The 22,443-nt window shown below is 45.9% G+C and overlaps 4 protein-coding genes across 6 annotated transcripts; all 4 read right to left on the reverse strand.

Annotated features, from left to right (window-relative positions):
* Positions 1-1,341: 1,341 nt before the first annotated feature.
* On the reverse strand, positions 1,342-3,128 carry LOC132264702 (G protein-activated inward rectifier potassium channel 3-like). Its single transcript, XM_059764988.1, has 2 exons — positions 1,909-3,128; positions 1,342-1,850 (listed from the first exon to the last, which is right to left on the reverse strand). Exons 1-2 carry the CDS (start codon positions 3,032-3,034, stop codon positions 1,681-1,683), a joined length of 1,296 nt encoding a protein of 431 aa, XP_059620971.1. The 5' UTR covers positions 3,035-3,128; the 3' UTR covers positions 1,342-1,680.
* A 91-nt stretch (positions 3,129-3,219) lies between these two features.
* LOC132264703 (G protein-activated inward rectifier potassium channel 3-like) lies at positions 3,220-6,297 on the reverse strand. Of its 2 annotated transcripts, none has more exons than XM_059764990.1 (5): positions 5,901-6,297; positions 4,929-5,203; positions 3,720-4,508; positions 3,536-3,662; positions 3,220-3,456 (listed from the first exon to the last, which is right to left on the reverse strand). In XM_059764990.1, the coding sequence occupies exons 1-4, from the start codon at positions 6,065-6,067 to the stop codon at positions 3,610-3,612; spliced, it is 1,284 nt and encodes a 427-aa protein (XP_059620973.1). In that variant the 5' UTR covers positions 6,068-6,297; the 3' UTR covers positions 3,220-3,456; positions 3,536-3,609. The 2 variants fall into 2 exon arrangements, with proteins under 2 accessions (XP_059620973.1, XP_059620972.1); XM_059764989.1 differs by having other exon boundaries at positions 3,551-3,662; positions 5,901-6,296.
* On the reverse strand, positions 6,086-7,691 carry LOC132264808 (G protein-activated inward rectifier potassium channel 3-like). Its single transcript, XM_059765130.1, has 4 exons — positions 7,525-7,691; positions 7,198-7,472; positions 6,367-7,129; positions 6,086-6,233 (listed from the first exon to the last, which is right to left on the reverse strand). Exons 1-4 carry the CDS (start codon positions 7,689-7,691, stop codon positions 6,086-6,088), a joined length of 1,353 nt encoding a protein of 450 aa, XP_059621113.1.
* A 543-nt stretch (positions 7,692-8,234) lies between these two features.
* Positions 8,235-21,452, reverse strand: LOC132264671 (G protein-activated inward rectifier potassium channel 3). Of its 2 annotated transcripts, XM_059764948.1 has the most exons (8): positions 21,043-21,452; positions 18,181-18,428; positions 11,571-11,685; positions 10,515-11,045; positions 10,111-10,425; positions 9,947-10,052; positions 9,638-9,883; positions 8,235-8,553 (listed from the first exon to the last, which is right to left on the reverse strand). In XM_059764948.1, the coding sequence occupies exons 2-7, from the start codon at positions 18,426-18,428 to the stop codon at positions 9,657-9,659; spliced, it is 1,542 nt and encodes a 513-aa protein (XP_059620931.1). In that variant the 5' UTR covers positions 21,043-21,452; the 3' UTR covers positions 8,235-8,553; positions 9,638-9,656. The 2 variants fall into 2 exon arrangements, with proteins under 2 accessions (XP_059620931.1, XP_059620932.1); XM_059764949.1 differs by lacking the exons at positions 18,181-18,428; positions 21,043-21,452 and adding an exon at positions 14,417-14,757.
* Between the last annotated feature and the right edge of the window lie 991 nt (positions 21,453-22,443).

The raw sequence follows: 22,443 nt of genomic DNA on the forward strand, positions 1-22,443 counted from the left end.
AATTTTGCATTATTAACCTGGAACTTGTTCTGCGCGCCCAGAGAGCGAAGCCATCAGCCACGGACATGATCACTCCATTGAATCCCAATTACACCAAACTAGTCCGCCGGAGAGACACTCTGCAGCACACGTTCCAGTCGCGGCCATCAGGAACAGCAATGTTGATGGGCGGCAGTTTGCGAGTAATGCTTCTGCAATTATGCCGTCCGTCGTCGTTATCGGGATGCAATAAGTTTGAACAACAGCAATAACAAGGGGTGAAGAGCTTGTAATTGAATGTCTAAAACTGAAAATAATCTCCATATTCTTGCTAATGTTTAAAGAATTATGTTTTTGGAACGACTTTTAACGGGAAAATGCGTGGATTTTATGAAATTCAACGTTTCTTTTTCTAATGAAATTTTCAACAGTAAGATTTAGAAGGACTTTTATTAAACTTGAAACCCGAATTGTAAGATATGAGCAAGTCTCTTGGTAAAAACGTGATGTAAATCGGTTCGGAAAAAGCATAGAAACAGAACTCGACTTCAGCAATTAATAAAAATTAAATCTCTGAATCGTTATTCTCATGAAAATGTTGATAATTTGTTCTCTGAAGTTCAGATTCTAGAATTGCAAAATACTAGCGAGAATTCACGAGAAACAGAACAACGGAGAAAATTAAATCCAAGACAATAAAACGGACTTCAGTATTCCACTGAACTTGAAAAGCTGCTGAAAACCAGTTCACTTCACCCCTTGATTGTCTTATTCTAAACACAGTTTACTGCCTTCTGCCTGCATTACCAGAATCTCAGCTGCTTGCTCAGGTGATCTTCTCTCAATGCGACCTCTAATCATAAAATATCTCATCAAACATTTATCCCAGTGTTTATCTAGCTAATCCAATTGACCACCGGCTCAACTCCCACCCTCGTTTCTTGCCATCATCCTCCGCAGTTGGCTCGTTAAATTTGGTCACGTGCTGACCGCGATAATGGACGATCTTGTGCTGATACGTCGATTAAAGGCATCTCATTAAGATCGCCAAGACTGATCACCGGCCGCTTAAATGTCACCAAGTTGAGGAAATTGGCGTGGCAAAAATTGGACGAGTTTTGAGGAATCGAGATCACTTTTATGCGCGGCACCAACTCCTCCAAATTGACTCCAATATTGACTTGATTTACAACTAAATGTAATTACCGTCGCTGAAGTGATTTATCTCTGGCTGGGATCTCCTCAACAATTCCACCTTGTTTGCTGGGTGGAATTGTACGGTGCGCGGGACAAAAAAGACAATCGGCGATCTAAGAAAAACACGCCACTGCAGTGAGACGCCAAAAAGTCCGAAATTGCATTAAATTAATTATTAATTCCCTTACATGGCAGGAAATTATAACTCTTTCAATATTTCGTCTCTTGTCTCTCTCTCTCACTCTCTCACTCACATCGCACGAGATTCTTTCCGCGAAATGTTATACACACAATTAAGAGCGGATTACAATTTTTGCACTGATTTTAATACCAAATAAGTGTATGTAGGCCATCTTGACTTGCTCTTATTTTCCTCTTCTGCGCTCTGGGCAAAAAATTGTGGCAAAAAGAATTTGAGAGATAACGTTCTCGCTCCACCTGTGCGCGTTCCGGTTCCCAATCGGGCGAGAAGTGTGTCTCGGCTGGGCCAGTGGAGGCGCCTGGTCATACTGGACAGATGCCCGGATGAGACTGCACGGACTCGAGAGGACGTCGCGACCCCTTGAAGATGTGGTAGTTCGACTGAGAGCGGAACTTGGTGATGAAGTGGTCGAGATTGTTGAGCTGCAGATGCATCGGATTGGGAATTGGTTGCGGAGTCTCCGGAATGCCGCCTGGAGGAAAGGATTATCGGTTCATCAAAGGTATTCTCAGTGCTGTGACTCTACTCACTTATTGTCTGGTAGATCTCCGATGGGCTCTGGTAGAATTCCTCCATTGGAGCCGACATTGGCGATGGGAAGGGAGTGTCGACCGGGATGATCTCGTTGAATTTCGAATAATCCACTTCAAACACTCGACTCTCTTGGCTGAAATTCACAATCTCCTGGAAGCGATAGCCCCAGAGAATCTCAGTGTTCAGATAACTGGTTCTTGCCTGAGTGCTCTGTCCAGTTGACTCAATGGTTCCCTCAAGGAAGACCAGGATCTCGAACTGATCTTGCATAATGTCGAAGGGAGAAAGATTGAACAGTGGAGAGTCAGCGTTAATTTTGTGTGTGACGATCACTGGCCAGATCAGGAAGAGATTTGAGTCACAATCGTCCATCTTCAGCTCGAGTTCCGTGTGGTATTGCTTGATTCTTTCGCCCTCAGGAGTGACTCTCGTGTGGATCAGCTGCGCTCTGATATTCGCTCCAATTATGTGGCTCTTCCTCATGTCTCCCACTCTAAACATCAGACACAGCTCTCCATCTCGCTGGCTGATTAGCGCACTCCGGGAGAACAGGAGCGTCTGACAGCGACTCTTCGGTCGCGTGAGCTTTGCGAACACAATTCCCGCCATGAAAGCCTGCACAAGAACTCCACAAATCGCTTGCATGCACGTGACAAAGACAGCTTCTGGGCATTCTTCCGTCGTCGCGCGAACACCATAACCGATCGTGTGCTGGGATTCCAGCGAGAAGAGGAAGCAGGAAGTGAAGGAGTAGATATTGAGGATGCAAGGTCTCCAGCCATTCGCCTCCTGCAGCGGCGGCAGGTGCATTTCATCGAGATCGCCGTGAGTGAGGGAAATGAGCCAGAACATGAAGGCAAAGAACAGCCACGAAAGCAGGAAGCTGAGCGCGAAGATAAGCAGAACGAGGCGCCACTGCAAATCCACGAGCGTGGTGAAGATGTCCTGCAGGAATTTCAGCTGGTGGTGACTGAGATTCTCCTGCAAGACATTGCAGTCGCCGGACTTGAGGATTGCTCTGGGTCTCTGGCGACGAATGGCCACTGAAGGACGATGTCCTTTGCTGGCGCTGAGAAGCCGCTCCTCCTGATTGGACTTATCACTCCTGGCACTTGGACTCATCTTCACGAGCGCGCAAAGAGACTGACGCGCTGACGCAGAGAGCTGATGGTGGTAGGAATCTGCCACTGAGTGGGATTAGCGAATAATCTCGGGGATGTTTTATCACCTTATCGCGATGTGTGCGCGACAGACTAATTTACAGCCGCCGTGGCAGCCTCGGCAGAGCCCAGCGAGGAGACAGTGACCAGATTGAGTGTGTTTATTGAAGTCATGATCACAAGATAGTCAAGAGAGATGCTCATGGCGTTCGCCCTACTCTGGATGCGATCGTATGGAATCTGTATCGAAGTGGCGCGTCCTGGGCAGATGACTGTGCGACTGAGAGCGTGCTTGCGGCAGCTGCCGAAGATTCTCCATCAGCAGCGGCAGCCGCGGCTTTTGTGACAATATCGGTGATGCTCCGCCAATGCCGCAATGGAATTCTGCGGAGGAGAAAGCAAAAAGTTACTAATGTATCACTCATGATCACTGTGTATGACAGCGTAAAGCAAAAAAACACACTGAGAGACAACATACAAGATGATTGAGAGAGAGATTCGCGTGTGGAAAAGCATCTTGAAGACTGTTCACGTGCTCTAAGCGTCCGTCTGATCTGTTGGGTGTCCCAAATGAAAGCGTGGCCCATCCTCTGTGATAAAAGAGCAAATTTACGGACACGGAGGCACAAAAAGCTCCACGTGCTCACCTTTCGTCGCGCTGCCAATGTCTTCCTGGTACTTGCAGAACTCCGAGAGTTCCTTGGCAGAGCACAGCGGCGTGTCCACCTGGACTGTTTCATTGAACCGCCTGTAGTCCACCTCGTAGCTCTGTCGCTCCTTGTTGTACGACACCACAGACTCGAAGCGGTGTCCCCAGAGGATCTCAGTATTCAGATAGCTGGATCGCGTCTGAGTGCTCTGGCCCGTAGACTCGACAGTGCCTTCCAGAATCACGACGATCTCGAAGCGCTCCTGCAGCATATCCGACGCGGACATCGTGTAGAAAGGCGACTCCTCGTCGATCTTGTGCACAACAATCATTGGCCAGATGAAGAACAGATCCGAGGCGCATCCGTCCGTGCCCACAGCCAGTTCTGTCTGGAATTGCTGGAAGAATTCGCCCTCCTTCGTGGTGCGACACTTAATCAACTGCGCTCTGATATTCGCGCCAATGATGTGACTCTTCCTCATGTCTCCCACCCTGAACATCAGACACAGCTCTCCATCTCGCTGACAAATGACGGCGTTCTTGGAGAAGAGCAGAGTCTGGGATCTGTGCTTCGGTCTAGTCATCTTGGCGAAGACAATTCCCACCATGAACGCCTGTGTCATTACGCCATAAATCGACTGCATGCACATCATGAAGATCGCCTCTGGACACTCTTCAGTGGTCGTCCGGAAGCCATAGCCGATTGTGTGCTGAGTCTCAATCGAGAAGAGGAAGCACGAGGCGAAGGAGAAGATGTTGTACACGCACGGAGTCCAATTGTTCTCCTCTGGAAAAGTCGGAGAAATTTTATTTAGGTGATAAGAGATAAGCTCGAGATAAAGCTGAGCATTTTGCAAATACCCTAATTTTACGAGGATGTTGTCACATTCACCGACTTTCCATTTTAATACTTGTTTTGATATTAGCTAAATAAGGTTGGCGTGACGTCGTGACTGTGCGAAATTACACACATTATTTCAAGCGTGCATGCAATTCCACATAGAATTGCTTTACGAATATTCTAAGCGTTCTTTCTATAGAAGTTCTAGATTCTGAATCAGAAAAATTGGGTAAATTTGAATGATTGTGCCAAGAGATCGCAGAAGAGTAATTACGACTGCGAACAGTCAGAAATGTGCTGCATGGGTCAGTTGTAGTAGATTAGCTAATTCCCCGAAAGTTTATCAGCGCGCCTTATCATTCTCACCTTGGTTTGGTGGCAAGTGTGACGCTTCCAAGTCTCCGTGTGTGAAGCAGATGAGCCACCAGATCACGGCGAAGCCCAGCCACGAGAGGATGAAGCTGAGCGCGAAGATCAGCAGAGTCCATCGCCACTGCGTGTCGACGAGCGTAGTGAAGATATCCTGCAGGAATCTCAGCTTCCTCCTGCTCAGCTTCGACTGAATCACATTCACCTCGCCGTGCTTAAACACTGCTCGCCTGCGGAAGCGCCTCGTGGTCCCTGGGCGGAAATTGCGGCTTCTGCAGCAGGAAGAGAGATCACACCGTCAGTGACACTGTTCCTTAACCCACACCGTGACTCACTCATTGTCGAGGAGCTCGGTCACATTGCTCAAATTGAGTCGCATCGTGGCCCACGATCGACTTTTCGCACAAGACTGCGGAAGTTTCGTGAGGGAAACACCCACCAGAGCCACAAGAGTTGCTTGAGAGTGTGTGCGGTGCAATTTTGGGGAAGACTTTGGACAGAGCATTTCGGGTGGGACTTTCAGGGACTGGAAACTGCAATTTTCCAGAGATTCGATGGTCATTCAGTGACACTTTGGGAGTGAATGAATCGTGAGAAGACTTCAGGGCCTCTCAATCCCCAAATAAGATCCCCCTCAGCGTGTGTGTGCTCAGGTGTGATAAGACTTTCGCGGTCGTGGTGATAAGGTAAACACACACACTCGAAGATTCGCCTTCAAGTTACATTGTCACTGGACAGAAATAGTCTTGTTTTTCGATCACTCGTCAATGGTAGAGACACACATCTTGCGCAAAGCTGGGAGGTGAGAAATGCAAGATGAAAGATGCAGATTAGCGCACACTGAATGCTTCCGGAAGTCTGTGCAACAGCGCGACTGCATTGTGTGTGGGTAGGAAATGCAAATGAGCAGCAACGAGTCTCAATACCAAGGTTGAAGTAATTCTGGGCTGTGTGCAGCAATTGAGATACCTTCTGATGGATCCATTTGGGGTCCTGCAAGGGGTGTTGGGCGTGCCTGGCGACAGGGAGCAGGGCGATGGCGTGAGATCGCTCTGCGTGGAGATGACGATGTGCGGCAGATGGTGATCCCAGGGTGAGGAGAGGAGCGACTGATCGCTCACGGAGTCCGTCTTCATCACTGAGATTTCGGCAGGTCACTGATAATCTCCTGATAATGCGGACAAGCAATTGCTACCCACTTGATAGCCGGCGCTGTGACTTCGTCGATGGCTCGACACAGACTGATTGGCAGGTGTTCGACGCTGGGCGCACAGGAGTTGATCTCTCTCCGCGCTCGGTGATCTTGTGATCCCACACAGAGAGTGTCGCTGGCAAACAACAAGGTGTTAATTGCTTATAATGTGCTATTGAGACCATCGCGGGAGCAAACTGCGAATCAACCAGACAAACACGGGCATTTATTATCCGTTCTCACAAGTTCAGGAACTCGTCGATTTCCTCAGCGGAACATAGGGGAGTTTCCACCTCGAAGGTCTCATTGAAGCGGGAATAGTCGACGTCGTAGCACTGGAATTCGCGATTGTAGAAGAGAATGGAGTCGAATCTGTGACCCCAGAGGATTTCGCTGTTCAGAAAGCTCGTGCGGGTTTGAATGGTGAGTCCCGTGGATTCAATCGTGGCCTCGATGATGATCACGATCTCGAAGCGATCGCGCATGAGTGTTCCCGGGGTGAGGCTGTAGAGTGGCGAAGAGGAGTCAATGCGATGGAACAGCACAGCTGGCCACATGAGAAAGATGCCAGTGGAAGAGGATTCGTCAATCTGGAGCTTCAGCTCATCCTGGAACTCCTCCAACTTCTCACCCTCGGCTGAGATTCGTGAGCGCAAGAGAACAGCCCTGATGCTGACGTTGGTGATGCGACTCTTTCGGATGTCCGCCATGCGCAGCATGAGGCAGAGATTGCCCTCTCTCTGGCTGATCACGGCGAACTTGGAGAAGAGGAAGATCTGGGAACGATTGCCCTTGTGAGCCATCTTTGCGAACGCCACGCCGACCATGAAGGCTTGCGTTATGACCCCGAAGATCGATTGCAAACACATGAGGAAGATCGCTTCGGGACACTCTTCAGTGGTCGTCCTCACGCCGTAACCAATCGTGGTCTGGGTCTCGATGGAGAACAGGAAACACGAGCGGAAGTCGTACAAGTTGTAGACACAGGGAGTCCACTTGAACTGCTCTGATTCGGGGATGAAGAACGCATCGTTAGGCCGTCGGATTGAGAGTGAAGTGATTTGGAGGGCATACCTTGCTTATCGGGAAGGTGAAAGGGCTCAAAGTCACCGTGAGTGTGGCAGATCAACCACCACAGCAGAGCGAATGCCATCCAAGAGGCGATGAAGCTCATGGAGAAGATCAGCAGAGTCCATCTCCACTTCGACTCGACAAGTGTGGTGAACATATCGCCCAGGAAGAAGGTGAAATTCCTCCTGCGGACGTGCGAAATGATGACATTGCAGGTCCCATTCTTGAGCACGCACCTCTTCTTGTGGGACTTGAAGTCCCCCAGGCGAAAGTGGCACCTGCAAAGGCGTTGCGTAATCCACAATCCGGAGCACACTGGCCATTACTCACCGGCGCAGAACTGTCCCGTTGGGCGTTCGCAGGGTGGAGTAAACGTGACCACCGGGTGACGCAGAGGTCTCATTGTTAATCGAGACGTTCTTCTTGGACTTGGCCTCGCGTGGCAGCAAATCCCGATCGTCACACCTCAAGTCACCCGCTGCTTCGGTAGAAGTCATCGCGGACCACTGCTGCGGCAGATGCGAAACGCGCGCGAGGCCCCCGAAAATCTCCCACATTATTTGTCGCGCGCATTAGCGCCAATCGCCCCCCATCGAAGCATGAGGTGTGAAATGGTCTCTGGGTGATTTACTCACTTTTGGCTGCCGCAGCGCCCGAGGCGGCTGAGTCCGCTGGCGTGCGTCGGCACGATGGTGAGCGGGAGGAGCGACGGATTGCTGATGACCGTCTCCAGGGAGTCTGGCTCCTCCTCGATCACCCCCACGGGCGCCGAGAAGTTCCGCTTCGGCGGCTTCCGCTCCACTTTGTCCACCCTTGGCCTCTGATCCTCATGGTTGAACCTCAGCGAGTCCACGAACAACTTCACCTCCATCGCGTGCCACACAGATCTCACTTGACCCGCAGTTCGCGGCAATTAATTAACTGCACCAATTAATGTGTCCAAATATTTCGCAATTTTATTCTCTTACATAAGGCTCTATTCTTAAAATGGTAAGAAGTGAAAAAGGCAAAAAATATCTTTCTCTCTTACGCACTAAATCTACGGTATAATGTTAAACTCTTCACATACGTTTCTCTCTCTGTTCTCTAACACCTTCTCTTCCTATGGAATAGATACATACATATATCAATTTAGGTATAACTTCCTCTCTAGCACTGTCTTCGACACCTTCTTGAGATTCCTCATTGCGTGCGAGTATATGAAATTGGCTAGCAAATCCCTATCGTAGTAAATTCTTTCAGATTGAATCACATTAATTGTTCTTAGAGAGAAAAGTGTATAAAGCACTAACGTTTCTCTCGCGAAGGAAATTCACACTGAGTCACCACCTGGCTGGAAAATTGGCTTTAATCTTACACCTGCGGAGAGAGAGAATGACCTTTTAGCGATCGCCGCGATGCTCCAGCCTTTGCGACCACTGAGCGACTGGAGTGAGCACTCTAATAGACCCCAATCATGAGCCTCAATAGGACAAGTCTAATTTTTTTATTACACCAAATCCAGATGCGCGCAACCTTTGAGCTTCACCGCGGAAAATCGCAAGCTCAGGCATTAACTGGTAGCCTCGTACCAGTTTGAGGATGATCTCAATCGTGCGAGTGAATCGCGTTCCTCCCGAAAAGCTCTCCCGCCGCGCGCGCAATATCTCAAGGAGTGACAAATTGCCATCAATTAGATGGCATGATTTTCAGCATGTCTCATGAATTGCTAATCCCTGGTCACGACCAGGCATTTTTGCATTCCACAATCTTCTGAATTGCGCTGCATGGGAAGTATAAATTATCCAAATTGTCACCAACGAGTAACCCAATTTTGACCGTGTGTGTGCGTGTGGCGTCACTGTCCATTGATGAGCCACACATGAATGAAAGGGAAGAGAGCAAAATTCACCTAGACCTTGATTCACATCTCCGCTGACGCGGAAAAAATTAATTATTAATTAGTGCAGTAATTCACTGTGCGACAGTCGCACAATTGCACGTTTCATTCTGCGTGCTCAGAATTCTCCCGCCAATTCTATTCCAATTCACTTGCGCTTGGATTATTTAATTTCATAAGGCCTGAAGCTGGATTTGCTTAACTATATTTGTATAGGGCAGAGCGGGGCACATAGATGAGAAGTTGTGAAAATCCAGACCGATAATTATGCGTTGAAATTACATAATTGTTCTAAAAGCTCATTAATTATTGCTATTATTGAGCAGATAAGATAATTGTGACATTAAATATTATTACTCTTGAAAATTTAATTAATTAATTGTAGCTGTTATTTGAATAGTGAGTTCAAATCTAGGCCAAAACACACTTTTTCTCTTATATCGTTATAAACTGCCCGCAAAATGCAATCCTCCTTCGATTTTCAGGTGTATTTGTATAGCTTATTTTGGGGATTAGAGGCTCAACTCAACAGCGCTCGTGATTCCACAATTGAGGGTCACTCACCTAAGGTATTGAGCAAATATCAGCACATTGAATCCACAGGAACCGCCTCCTGCTTCACGGACAGTCGCCGTCCGGACGTTGTCTTCTTCTGCCCATTCATCTGATGGTGGTCCGTGATGGGGATTCCGTTTGGCACAGAGCACGAGCGTATCTGCAGGCGACCGGAGTCGCCGGACTCCTCACTGGCTGGATCCAGGGACGCTGCGGATGATACGCGCGGCAGGAGGCCCGACGAACAGAGGCGCTCTGCAGTCAAAGGGTGCGATTAGAATTCGTCCACGTGAATATCGATTTGCCATCGTGCCCTACCTAAGCCATTTGGTGTGTTCAACTCTGCACGCAGTTCATCGAGCTGCTTGGCACTGCACAGGGGTGTATCCACCTCGTAGGTGTTGTTGAAGAGCGTGTAATCCACCTGCGAATGGGAGAGGCATGAGTTATAGTTGCAATCGCCCTGAAATGGGGACATTCACCTCATACTCTCCCGTCTCCTTGCGGAAGGCGACCACGTGCTCGAAGCGATGCCCCCAGAGAATCTCCGACGGGAGGTAACTGCTCCTGGCCTGGGTGGTCATGCCCGTTGACTCCACCACACCCTCGAGCATCACGACGATTTCGAAGCGCTCCTTCAGCATATCCTGCGCCGACAGGGCGTACAGGGGACTGTGCTTGTCGATCCTGTGCACGATTGTCGTGGGCCAGATGAACATCAGGCGATCCTCGCGCCCATCAGCGCCCACCAGCATCTCTTGCTGGTAGAATGGAAGCACCTCGTTCTCTTTGGTCACCTATTTGAGAGACGGAGCGTTAGCGCCAGCAGTTATGCAGTCGCATCTCAAAGTTAAGAGAAGACAATTCAAATGGGCAACCGACTCACCTTCTTCCTGATAATCTGTGCCCTGACATGTGCCTCGATGATGTGGCTCTTTCTCATGTCGCCGACACGGAACATGAGACAGGGCACGCCGTCGCGATGGCAAATGACGGCATTTCGCGAGAAGAGAAGCGTCTGTGCACGTTTCTTGGGTCGGGACAGCTTGGCGAACACTATTCCAACCATAAATGCCTGTATGAAGACACCCATAATACTCTGCAGGCACATGATGAAGATGGCTTCGGGACACTCCTCGGTGATGTAGCGATTCCCATAGCCGATGGTGTGCTGCGTCTCCACGGAGAAGAGGAAGCAGCTGGTGAAGCCGTAGATTTCTGTGACACACGGATTCGTGGATTTGTTGTGAATGAGCTGCACATTCGGATCTTGCGGCTCCAGATGATCCAGGTCGCCGTGTGTGTATGCTATCAGCCACCAGATAATCCCGAAAGCCGTCCAAGACAGCAGAAAGCTCAGCGCAAACACCAGCAGCGTCCACCTCCACTGGGCATCCACGAGCGTGGTGAAAATATCCTGCAAACAGAGGAAATATTTACACAACAGAACTCACGAGGCTCCGAGTTGCTCCACTCCTTTCTCGCATAGATAAATTTCGGTATATATTCGCATGGTGAGATCATTAAAAAAGATCTGAGAGCTCTTATTGACGCTCTTTAGAATGCATTAGAAAAGTAATTTACACTGTTTGAATAGCAAAGTGGCAAATGTGATCTTCCTTAATATTTCGAAAGCAATTAACATTATGTTATTTGCCTTGTTATTTGCATTATTCACAGATCATTTCACCTGGGAAGGTCAAAGCTGTAATATTCATTTTACGGACTTTAGAATAAGAAGTGGGATTTTTGCGAACTTTGAGCCAATTTATTTGCCAATAGTCTTTTTGCGTCCGTTCTGGAAACTATTGAATATCGCTTGCAACTTTGTTAGGCGGGCTTTTCAAATGGGCGGAGCTTGCGAGAATTTTCCCTAAGCAGTTTATCTTGACATTTTCATACTCTGTGCTCCAGCATTTGGTGAATGTTCTGAGCCACTCACCTGCATGTATCGACGTCTACGCTTGGCCACATTCCCCTGGACGACATTGCAGTCCCCGTGCTTGAAAATTACACGTTTCCTCACGCGTCTCGATGAGAATCGTGTCTGACGATATCTGAAAATAGCATAATTTCCCTCATCACCTCGTTTCATAGTTTAAGTGTATCTAGAGAGAGCTAATTTGTACACGACTAATTACTATTATGGAATATTCTCTTGTTTTCCCATGATAAGTGACGCGACAATATGAATAGAGAATGTTATTTTTTTTTCTCTCAAAACGTCACACGATAAATATAGCCAAAGTGTTTCGCAATATATGGAGAAAAAGTTGAACGGTTAGGGAAAATTGATGATGGGGAAAATGAGTGGATTTTTGGTACAAGGCCGGGATGAAGTGACTTTGAAAAGTGGGCAAAATTGTTTACTTCCCGCGGATGTGGATGGATTTTCGCGTGAAAAAAGCGCCATCGTGAAATAATCAATTTCGCGCCGTAGTGCAGCATATGCTCGACGGTGGGTGGTTTGGGTGGGAATTGCGGAGGTGGTCATGAAGATCGGGCATCCATGGATCAAAACACACACCAAAATGGATCATTAAAATGTACATATTGAAACAATCACAAATAGATATTTACACTATTGTGTATTTCTGTCGTGCCTTCTCTCTTCATGGTTGCGGAGACTTTTCCCAGATGGACGACTTTTCACCCACACCTCCGCAGAATGAGGAAGAAAATGTTGCAAAAAGTCGCGCGGCGAGCATACGAAAAAAAAATTCCTATATTTAAATCTCAATGCGAAACGAATTGTCCTTGCCGGTTATCTGACCAGGGGTTTCGCATTCGGCGGTGTTTTTGTTTCGCCTTAGAGTCGTTGGGAGGGAAAATTCCTCTCGGAGTATTTAAATGCCTGTGCCACTTATTAAGCAGACAAATAACCGCCTCGGAGACTAGGACACACCATCCAATTTACATGAAATTGAGCCATCAGAGCGTCGCACGAAAGTGATCTTCGTCCTCTTTGGCGTGTGGATGTGGGCAAATGACAATGATTTCTTCAAGTGATACAAAGAGAGACAGATTGTCCAACACGAAATGTAATTTAGAGACTTTTTGCTCTAATTGTGCCTCGCTTTTTGCCATGTCACATTGCGGCTCATCTCGTGATCGTGGGATGAGATTTTAATAAGTGATTTCCTTCACGATGACACCAATAAATGGGCCATCAAGTGCGTCGTGGCGATTGTGCAAGAAGTGCGATGTGCAGTTCAGCAACCTCCGCCAAAAATGATTGATTCGCGATGAGCTCTTCAAGTTCTTTAATTGATGATCGCATGATCTTGAATCCACGACTCACTGCCGAAAGGCCGTGCCAAGAGAGACTCATCGCGGAACGCCGCGCCGGGAAAATGTGTCCAAATGCTTTGTCAATAACTTGCGAGAGTGGGTAAAAATGGCCAGATCTATTTTTAACACCTTTTCCTCCCGCCGCCCCGCCAATATTTTCCCATAATACATCAAGCAGGAGAGCACCTAAAACTGTTTAGACTTTTCACACGCAGTTTTCGGCATGTGCGTGGACGACAATTAGCTTGGAAACGCCTTCATTTTCACCGCAAGAGCGCGATTGCGGGGCAAATCTGGCCATGTGTGTGTGTGTGCGCGCTTATTTGACTGACTTGAGATGCTTTCAAATAAACAATTATATGCCAAAATATTCAATTTATATTGCTTGCGTTTGCCTTTCCATTGATCCTCGCCACCAAGATAAACAAATTATTCGACTCAGAGTCTCCACTTTGTGGTCTCTATTATGCACTCTCGCCGATTACCAGGGCAGTGGGAGCAAGTGAGAGCCACTGAACGCTGAAAAACGGGTCATTAAGTTGGCAATGAGATACTCAAGGAGCGATAATGACGAGAGTGTGATAAGAGCATTTCTTGTTTTGCCACTTTTCGCCAAAAATACATTTTTTTCTCTCTCCCCCTCTCTATTATCACATTGGAAATATATTCTAGAGTGAGATTTCCTCATCAGTGATCACAAGAGAGAGAGAACAATTAGCTGAATCTTTTGGGAGCCACTCAAGAGACAAAGAATCCAGAAAAACTCTGAAGGGCAAACAAATAATGATTTTGGGACGTTTTGCTTTGACTGCACATTAACTTGAGCACGCGACACTTCGTCAGTTCCATCAGCTAATATCAAAATGAATTCCAGTAGGTTTTGTAGGTAAAAATTCTGCATAAAATATTGCAATTGTTAAACCACAACTCAGTAAGCAATAAGTATATTCTCGGTTATGCAAAATTAGTCTTTAATAGTTCAACTTTTTTCTAATTATCTCCATTACTTTATTGTCCAGTGGAACTGACGCGATTTATTAAATTAACCCCGATGTAATTAATGCATAACATTTAAAAGAAATTACCAGTTGCACAGCTGAACCACCTGATTTCTCGAATGAAAGGTCAGACGGTGAGTCATAAAGCTCAGAAAGTGGACAATTAAGCTTTGCAGAATTTAATGATTTTAGGCGAACTTGGACTGCAACTAGAATCGTGTTAATTGCCTGCCCATTTTAACGATCGGCACACTGATGTGATTTTCTCCCTGCCAGCAAGAGACCACGCGAGACTGAAGATTACGCATAACACTTGCGTCTAAAAATACACCCTCATGCACTATCTCTGCTTTACCGCTGATCATGGCAATGTGTCAAAGACGGAGAGAGAAGAGGTTCGGTGCATTGCGAGAGGGGATTATAATTAAATCGGATTTGATGGCACTCAAACAGCTGATTAATGATAAGGCAGCGTCGGGATCAGGGGTAGATTCTTTACTTGAGACACTCCTCGCGCCAGGCTGGCTCCCCAGAGGATTCCGCCCGAAACACTATCATGGACAGTTGGCTGAGGCATCGCTTCAATGCAGACATGGTGCTCTTGAGACTCGCCAGCACCATCAAATCACACTTCACCGTCTCTTCTCTGGATCACCGAAACAATCCGCGACGCGCCTAATTTTAGCACTCTCGCGAGCAATTCGACGCCCAGTCTATGGACATCGGGCGGAAACACCTTCGACACAGTGATAGAGTGCCTGAGAAAGTCATGAGCGACAATGTAACTTCCACTGAGACACTGAGATGGGTCAAATGGGAACTGTTCACGCAGCAATTCAGAGCCAAACTGCACCAATTACGAGATCTGCTATGAAATATCGATACTCTGTTCCTTTCACACTCGATGATGAATTATCTGCATCACGGGTGAACTTCATATATTTAAATCTAAATGACTAATTTCGTCTCGCTGCATCTCTTTTACGCATTTGGCCCGTCAGTTGCACACAATCAGATAGTCGAGTTGCACGCGACTGCAATTTAAATCCACTTAACTGTCGATTCTTTAGTGACGCATGGCGTCGGCTAGAAATCAATTTCGAGGGTGTTGACACCCAAAAGGAGGTTACACAGTGCGAAATTATGTGTCAGCCAGATGAAAAAAGAGAAATTTCTCAACTGGAAAAATCATGAGTTTCACACCGAGAGGGTAAAAATAAACACTCTTTGTGCCCACGCGATGATGAGGCCCTGATGCCTAGAACCTTCAGCATCTCTCAATTGGCAGCCTTTTCCTTGGAAAAAAAACTCAATTCTTCCGCAGCATGAGTCACGCCGAAGAAAGGGAAATGTTCTGTCGTCACGACTTTTCACTTTGTATGATGCATTCAGTGGAAAATGCGCGGTGTGCAGATTGTGTTATTTTCAATGACTTTGTCATGCTTTTCGCCAACTTGAAAATTAGGACATCACAAGCTCCGTTTTAGAAAATCTCTGCGTACATGAAAATTCCTCACAAGCAATCAATCACATTCCTCAAATCACACATCGTCAACCGAATTCCACGCCGCGCTTTTATTTATTGAGTGTGTGTATTTTGTGCATGACTTTATTAATATCAGAAGAGAATTACAGCTTTTTTGCACTCGACACATCCTGAGACACCAGCGCGACGTCCTCAAGCGCTTCAGCAGAGCAAATACGACCTTCATTTGCAGAACATCTTATTGACAAAGCCTTCAAATATTTGGATCAGACGCGCCAGACGTACAATTGCATAAGTAAAACATATCTAAGCCCATCATAATCCTGCCACAAATGATGAAGAGATCAAGCGGGAATTTTTCACAATGAAGATCCATGAGTAAATAATAGCTGAGGCTCTGTTTAATTGCACGCCTCTGTTTACAGTCGTTAACGAAATCATTTAAAGCCAGCATAGCATGTAATTCGGCAACACTGAAGACATACTTTAGATTTATTTGTGGACGCGTTCATCCCGAATTGTGCGTTTGAAAAATCATTTATAGCAATAGTCTATTATTGGTATCGGTCAAATGGGTGCGTATTAATAGAATCTCTTCGCTCTTATCGCGGCCTTTCACTCGCCGAAGCGATTCGCATCTCGCGGTGCGTCTTGCATGATCCTTTTGGAGGCCGCAGGAAAAATTTTCCGTGCAATTTCTCACCCGAGACAACTCATGGAGAGACAGTGTCGCAGCGACTGGCAAAAAAAAGTGACGGCAATGGCTAGAAAATGCAATTAAGAATCACTTCGTGGGGCGTGATTATAATTGCAAATGCGTATCCTCGGGCTGGAGAGCGATAGGAGCGTGAAAAGGGACAAATCAACAATTAAAAACCCAATTAAGTCCATTTCCATCGCATCAACATTGGGCAGCTTATTAGTTTATGGCAGAGAACCTTGTTCTAGTAAAGTGTGATTTTCTCCATGAAATTTCCAACGTCGCAGAGATTGTGTTTTCCATGTGTCAGAATGGCGGGAAAATTGGCCGGATCTCGGTGTGATCCACATTGATTAGTTCCACGGTGCGTGATTATGCAAAAGAGCTTTGATCTTTTTTTCATCTCACTACACCTTGCACGACCACCTTGACTCCGTGCGCCCATCGACAACCAACTTATAGCCAGGCATTGTGCAATGCGAGCTGCTGAAAATTCAAGACACTCTCGATTGTGCAATGCAGAGGAGATTTAGAGAAAACCCAGAGCACTGTGAGGATGTGAATTTTTAATGAGTTTGTGTGTCATCGTCGTAAAAATCCCCCCAAAAATTCATCTTCCGCCCCCGCATTTGACCCACCGCACACGCGCCCACTCCAAGCCGCCGAATGGCATCTTCGTCTCGATGTAAATTCCCTGATACATTCTTAATGTCCAGCACCAGCACATGACGTCACCCTGGATCCCTGCTGAGGCCAAATGGATGCGCTGTAAAGGCTTGATTGTCTCGTCTGTGTTGCCTCTCCTCGACCGTGAGTTGGGTACACAAAACGATGCTGGGCAGCATGAGAAGGCCTCCTTGACACTCTTGCTTAGGAGGCAAAGTTTCAGGCGAAATTCACGACACGTGGAAACAGAAGTGGAAGACTAAAAGGCCAGAAATCAAGGGAAAAGGACATTGAAAGGAGCGCTTATGGCTGAACACAAGTGATTCAACAAAGCACTGTCCTTTTTGCAATTAAATTCATCTTTTTCAGTAGTTTGTGTTGCTGAACTTCTGAGATTTTCCAGAAGGTGGAAAACTTCAAGTAAAACCTTCAATATTTCTAAGTTTTCACGATGTAAAGCTCGCCAGGAAAACCATGATAATTATAATGATAATTATTGTAATCATTAGTAACTTTGCTGTAATTTTTCCATAAGAATTCTGGGGGAAAAATCATATTGCTCTTCTGTGACTACAAATTCTGCGACCGGTGTGACTGGTTGCGTGTTAATAGGTTTTTAATCTGTCCGTCGCTGAACATGTTTGTAGTAGAATGTCATTGCAAGTGATGACTTTTTATGATTCTCACCCCAAAAATTCAAAACATCGAATCAATATTATTGGAAACTTTGCCTTATCAACACTATCTCATCTTATAATCTGAAACTTTATTTCAGTCCAGACAAAGTTATGCAAATTTTTGGATTTTATAGTTATTTTATGACTTCTAATATGTGATGAATTTTATTTAATCGTAAGTTATACGCAGATTTTCGGAAGGTGCGGACAAGGAAATTGATATATTTCATCAGATAAAGCGCTTTGGTGAATAAATTACAAGGATATTTTTTTGTTTTTCTCTCAAATATGCCAGGAATTTCAAGATGAACTTCCAAGACTACCGAAAATTCCTTAAATTTCAATCACAGTGTGCGAGAGAAAGTCAAAGATTCCACGATACTTTCCATCTGTCTCTCATTCACGAGAGTGAAAAACATGTCGTAAAAATTGAAAATGAATTCTGAAACATTATATCCTCGGCGATTGTTAGTGTTCAGAGAGTGAAACCTCTCCTTGCCCACGTCAGAAGCTCTTCCGCCGCCAGTGACACGAGGCAGGAGTTGTTATTTCGCGGAACAAATACAAACATCGCAGGAGAAAAGATCTCCGCGGGTGCATAAACTGACACTCGCGCCCACGCAATTTCCCGCTGTTCAAATATAAAATTGAGCGGTGAAATTGGCGGGTTATATTTAGCCTGGATTGCTTCCTAGAACTCTGCAGCTGCAGCGTCTGAATGTGGATTTTCTCACCTTGTGATCGGTCCTGGAGAGTCGCTCACGGCTTTCAGCGAGAGCCGGATTTGGCGCTGGAAGGCGCCCAGGATGGACTGCCTGCGGCCGCCGATCTGCGGAGGGTCCGAGGATGTGGGGCTCTCCTTCTGGCTGTCGTCGATCTTCACGATCACCGCTCCTGGCGTGTTGCTGTCGTCCAGCAGCTTCGTCCACGCCAAGTCGCCCGGCGACTCCGGCGGCCGGCGCTCATCCATGATCTTCGTCATCTGCAATTCGGCGGCAATGCATTATCGCGCGACTGATTTATTGACTCATCTGCGGGTGTGTTTATTTTTTCGCGGTTTATTTGCTCGCCCGATTTTATTGGGTCTCCGCGCGAGAGCGAAAAAGTTTCCTCAAGTGCCGCGCGCGCGAAGAAATCTCACCCAAGTCGATCAATTAACAATTTTCACGACGTCGTTAATCACCAGCAGATGCTGCTTAATTGCGTGGATTTTTCAAGAAGCAATGTCAAGAGATATTCCGTTGGCCCCCGTTGGGATTTCTCACGGCGCCTCGTGATTAGTGAATCTCGTGTGGGATCTTGCGATCATCTGTCTGGACGCGCCTTGGCAGAGAAATGCCACAAATGCTCTCTTCCGCATTTTTGCCCAAAATGGGCCGCAAAGTGTCCTCAACACACTTCAAGGGTCCGATCAATGCGATTTGAGAGAGCCTTGACTCCGCGCGATCGCGCGTTTTTTCTCACTCCGCGCAATCCAAATATCGCCTCATCATTATATATTCACTCGACTTTAAGTGAGATTTGTGTTTTGACGATGACAGTAAGAAAACAAATAAAAATCGTGGAGGTGAAATTGTGGGATTTATGAGAATATTCTCTGCACAAACGAAACATTGCCAGAACGACGATCCCCGCGAAATCAGTCTTGGTGAGTCACGCAGTGTTTTTTACACTGATTTCCACCTCATTAAGTAATGATCACGAATCGTAAATTGCTATGATATGAATTTTCGCCGTCAATTTAGCCACATTAGCACTTGTAATAGAGCAAAATTTCATCGATTTCAATGAAAAGTTTCCCATTCCGCTGTTTTTTCCACCCATATCTGCATTTAAATGCATCAATTAACCTTCCAAGGGTCTCTCGAGAAGTGTTGACTATGGAAAAGACACTGAAATTTTCTGACATGTTCCAGAATCTCATGGTGTGGCCTTTGAGCGGTATGAAAATAAATAATTCTCTCCGCTCTTAATTAAAGTTAAATATCAATTATTTATCTTAAAATATAGCAAAATGCCGGGACTTTTTCTCGTTGACACACCAATCAATCTCGAGGCGAGTCTCAGCAACTTATTAGCGTAATTGAGGATATTATCTAATTATCTAATCATGACTACCACACATTGTTCAATTAATTCCTCTGAAAATACGAGGTGGAAGAACAATTAGGGTTAATCTCACGTGATGATGCTCAAATAAAACGACAATGCGACACACGAATTGTGGGCGAGATTTGCGAGTGAATTCCAAATGGAATTTCACACATAAATTATCACTTTTTTACTATTCATATCGCCATCTTCACACTATCGCGCTATGGTTCACTCTTCAAATCGCCAGTTTGAAAACATCAGTGCCAGACGCAATATTTTCATATGCTGTCAATTTATCTCGTCCAGCAGCTGATAGTGAGCCTTTTTTCTGCCTCCGCGGCAATGCGATCTTTCTCCGCTCGCGGAAAGCATTTGCCAGTGAGCTACACTTTGTCTCTGCAGGCCTGGATTTTTGTGGTGGATTCTAGTTTCACCATTTTTGCGTCCCGATTGTGCACTGGGATGAAAGTCACGTTGCTGAGCGATATCGAGAGTATATAGAGCGACTGTTCTGCAGTATTTTCACAGAGCTTTTCGTCATTGATTGAATTTGAGTGGAATATTACAATTTTTTGCCTGAATTTACTCTGAAAACCTCGGTCATTGAACTGAAAATGATGGCAAGAAAATGAGAACGAGGCTATTTAGAATGCTTCAGTTCTTAATTACAGCATTTATTGAATTCAAGACAGAACTAAACTAAAAATGGGATTTTGAATATTAATTCTGAACAATTTTACTAGCTTTTTATGCAAAAAAGCAGGAAAAAAGCTTCAACATGATGTAAAAAGAATGAATTTTGTCTAAAAAGTATTCGGAATATAAGAAAATGTCATAAACATTAAGTTATGACTCAGAATCTCGAAAGAAAGGTAGCAAAATCATGACCAAGGGGATAAAATTTCATATTACAAAATAATATTTATTCTTCTCAGTGTTTATTTCTTATTTCGTGTGATTGCATTGTCAGCATTTCAAGAAAATGTCACTGTGATTTCATTGGTTTTCATTCCTTCGTCAGCAATATGCAAGAAATCGCTCGCAATCAAGCATTCTATCTTTAAATTTCCTATTAATTGGACGAATTCTCAAATTGCATTAAATTGTCTTTCTGCGCTTTTTCTTTTTTTTTTGATCCTTCACTGAAATTCAATTCATGGATCTACACTTTTCGCAAAATCGTCACACTGCTAATAAACCCTTCTTTTTGTGTATTTCCCGTTCAGCTTTCCCGCTAAAAACTGAATGAATTTCAGAGTGTTTTTCTACCACCTTGTTGACTTGTAATAATCAGTCATATTGCAAAAACATAAACTATAATGTGTGGCATTCAGAGCGCAGTTTGGCAAACATCTGAACTTTTGGCTGTTCAATTTTTTTGGAAAATCCCCCCAAATCTGCCCATCTTTCCGCTAAGTCTGCGCCTCTGCATGTTCCCAATAGTGTTTCCGGCGCTCGATAGTTTGTGCGTGAATTTCCATAGGAGTTTTCCCTCCACTCACCTCCGATTAACTGCCTCTCGATGGTTTTGAGGTATTTCCACGTCTCCACTCGCGAGCGCGTGATATTTTTAATGCAGAAATGCTGTCTTTTCCTCGCAACACTTCTTCGCAGTGACACTGTTTTTCTCCCTCTGTCAATTGCAACTTCACGTTTAAAACAAACAAATGGGTAGTAATTGCAGGATAATTAGTGATAAATAGTCACTAATCGCGATAGGTTGTTCTTTGTTGAACTTTTCCACCGCAGAATTGAATCACATCGCGAGCAACTTGTGCATATTTCACTATGATTTCACTGGTCCGACATCCGCACTCTGGACAGTGGGATTTCTCGGGTGTTTTGCTGAATGTTGGAGAGCTGAAATCGCGACCGTTTTCAATGTTCGGCGCTCAAGAATAAACTGAGCATTCGCAGTGTGACTAGAGCATGTGAGACCCCGAGCGAGCGCGCGACGAGTAAACAAAGTCGGGCGACCAGTTGCTCAAATGAGGTTCCTGCATCACCACACAACTGCAGACAACATGACGGTGTCTCAGTGAGGAGCCAGAGCTGGGCAGGAGCAGCAGCTGCTGAGGTGATCCACGCCGCGCATGGAAGTGATCCTTGAGTTGCACGCGACATCCGCATACTTTGCCACAACACTTCCCCTCGGCGCGCAACGCAGAATCCCTCGCGCTTTTCTGCGTCATCGCGCGCACACGAGAAAGGTGAGAACCCTCTCCCTCGTGAGGTGGTGCTGCGGAACAATAGACGCATGTTCGCCCAGACAAAGAGATGGCAAAAATGAGTGGAAAAACACACGCACACCACAACCCTCCGATGATGGAGAAGAAATCAAGTTTTTTTTTCGTCAAACCACTCACATTCAGCTCATGCGGTGTGCGGATTGCGCGGCTTTCCAGTATACAAATGAGGCACTTTTAAAATTTCTTCCAATGCGCGCGCTCGCCCATGGAAATCCACAGAAAATCAGTCTCATCTAGTTCAAATCGGTTCGGCGACATCGCACACGATTGAGCGCGCGATCGTGGGTTGCAGGCAAACAGGTTGCGACTCTCATTTGCGTGTGATTCACCCCAGAGGTGGGCAGAGGGCCCCAAAGAGACGCCGAAAGTACTCAACGCCCCCTTGCATGGCGGTAATTGCGAATTTTTCACCGCACAAAGTCACACGACAAAGACAGCAACGGTGAAATATGAACTATTTTCGGGCTTCAGGTGAATGAAATTCATACAATTTGACGATTTCACTGCAAAATCAACTCAATTTCCAAGCGCTCCTCCAACCCAACAACGGCACATTTCGCGAAGAGGAATTCCGCGCAGTTGAGTTTTTGTGCACTGAGACAAAGAAAGGCTGTATGAATTTTTGCAAAGTCATCGTCGAGCTGAGATCTCATT

Source organism: Phlebotomus argentipes, unplaced genomic scaffold, assembly GCF_947086385.1.
Source record: "Phlebotomus argentipes unplaced genomic scaffold, Phlebotomus argentipes genome assembly contig_2, whole genome shotgun sequence".
NCBI lineage: Eukaryota > Metazoa > Arthropoda > Insecta > Diptera > Psychodidae > Phlebotomus > Phlebotomus argentipes.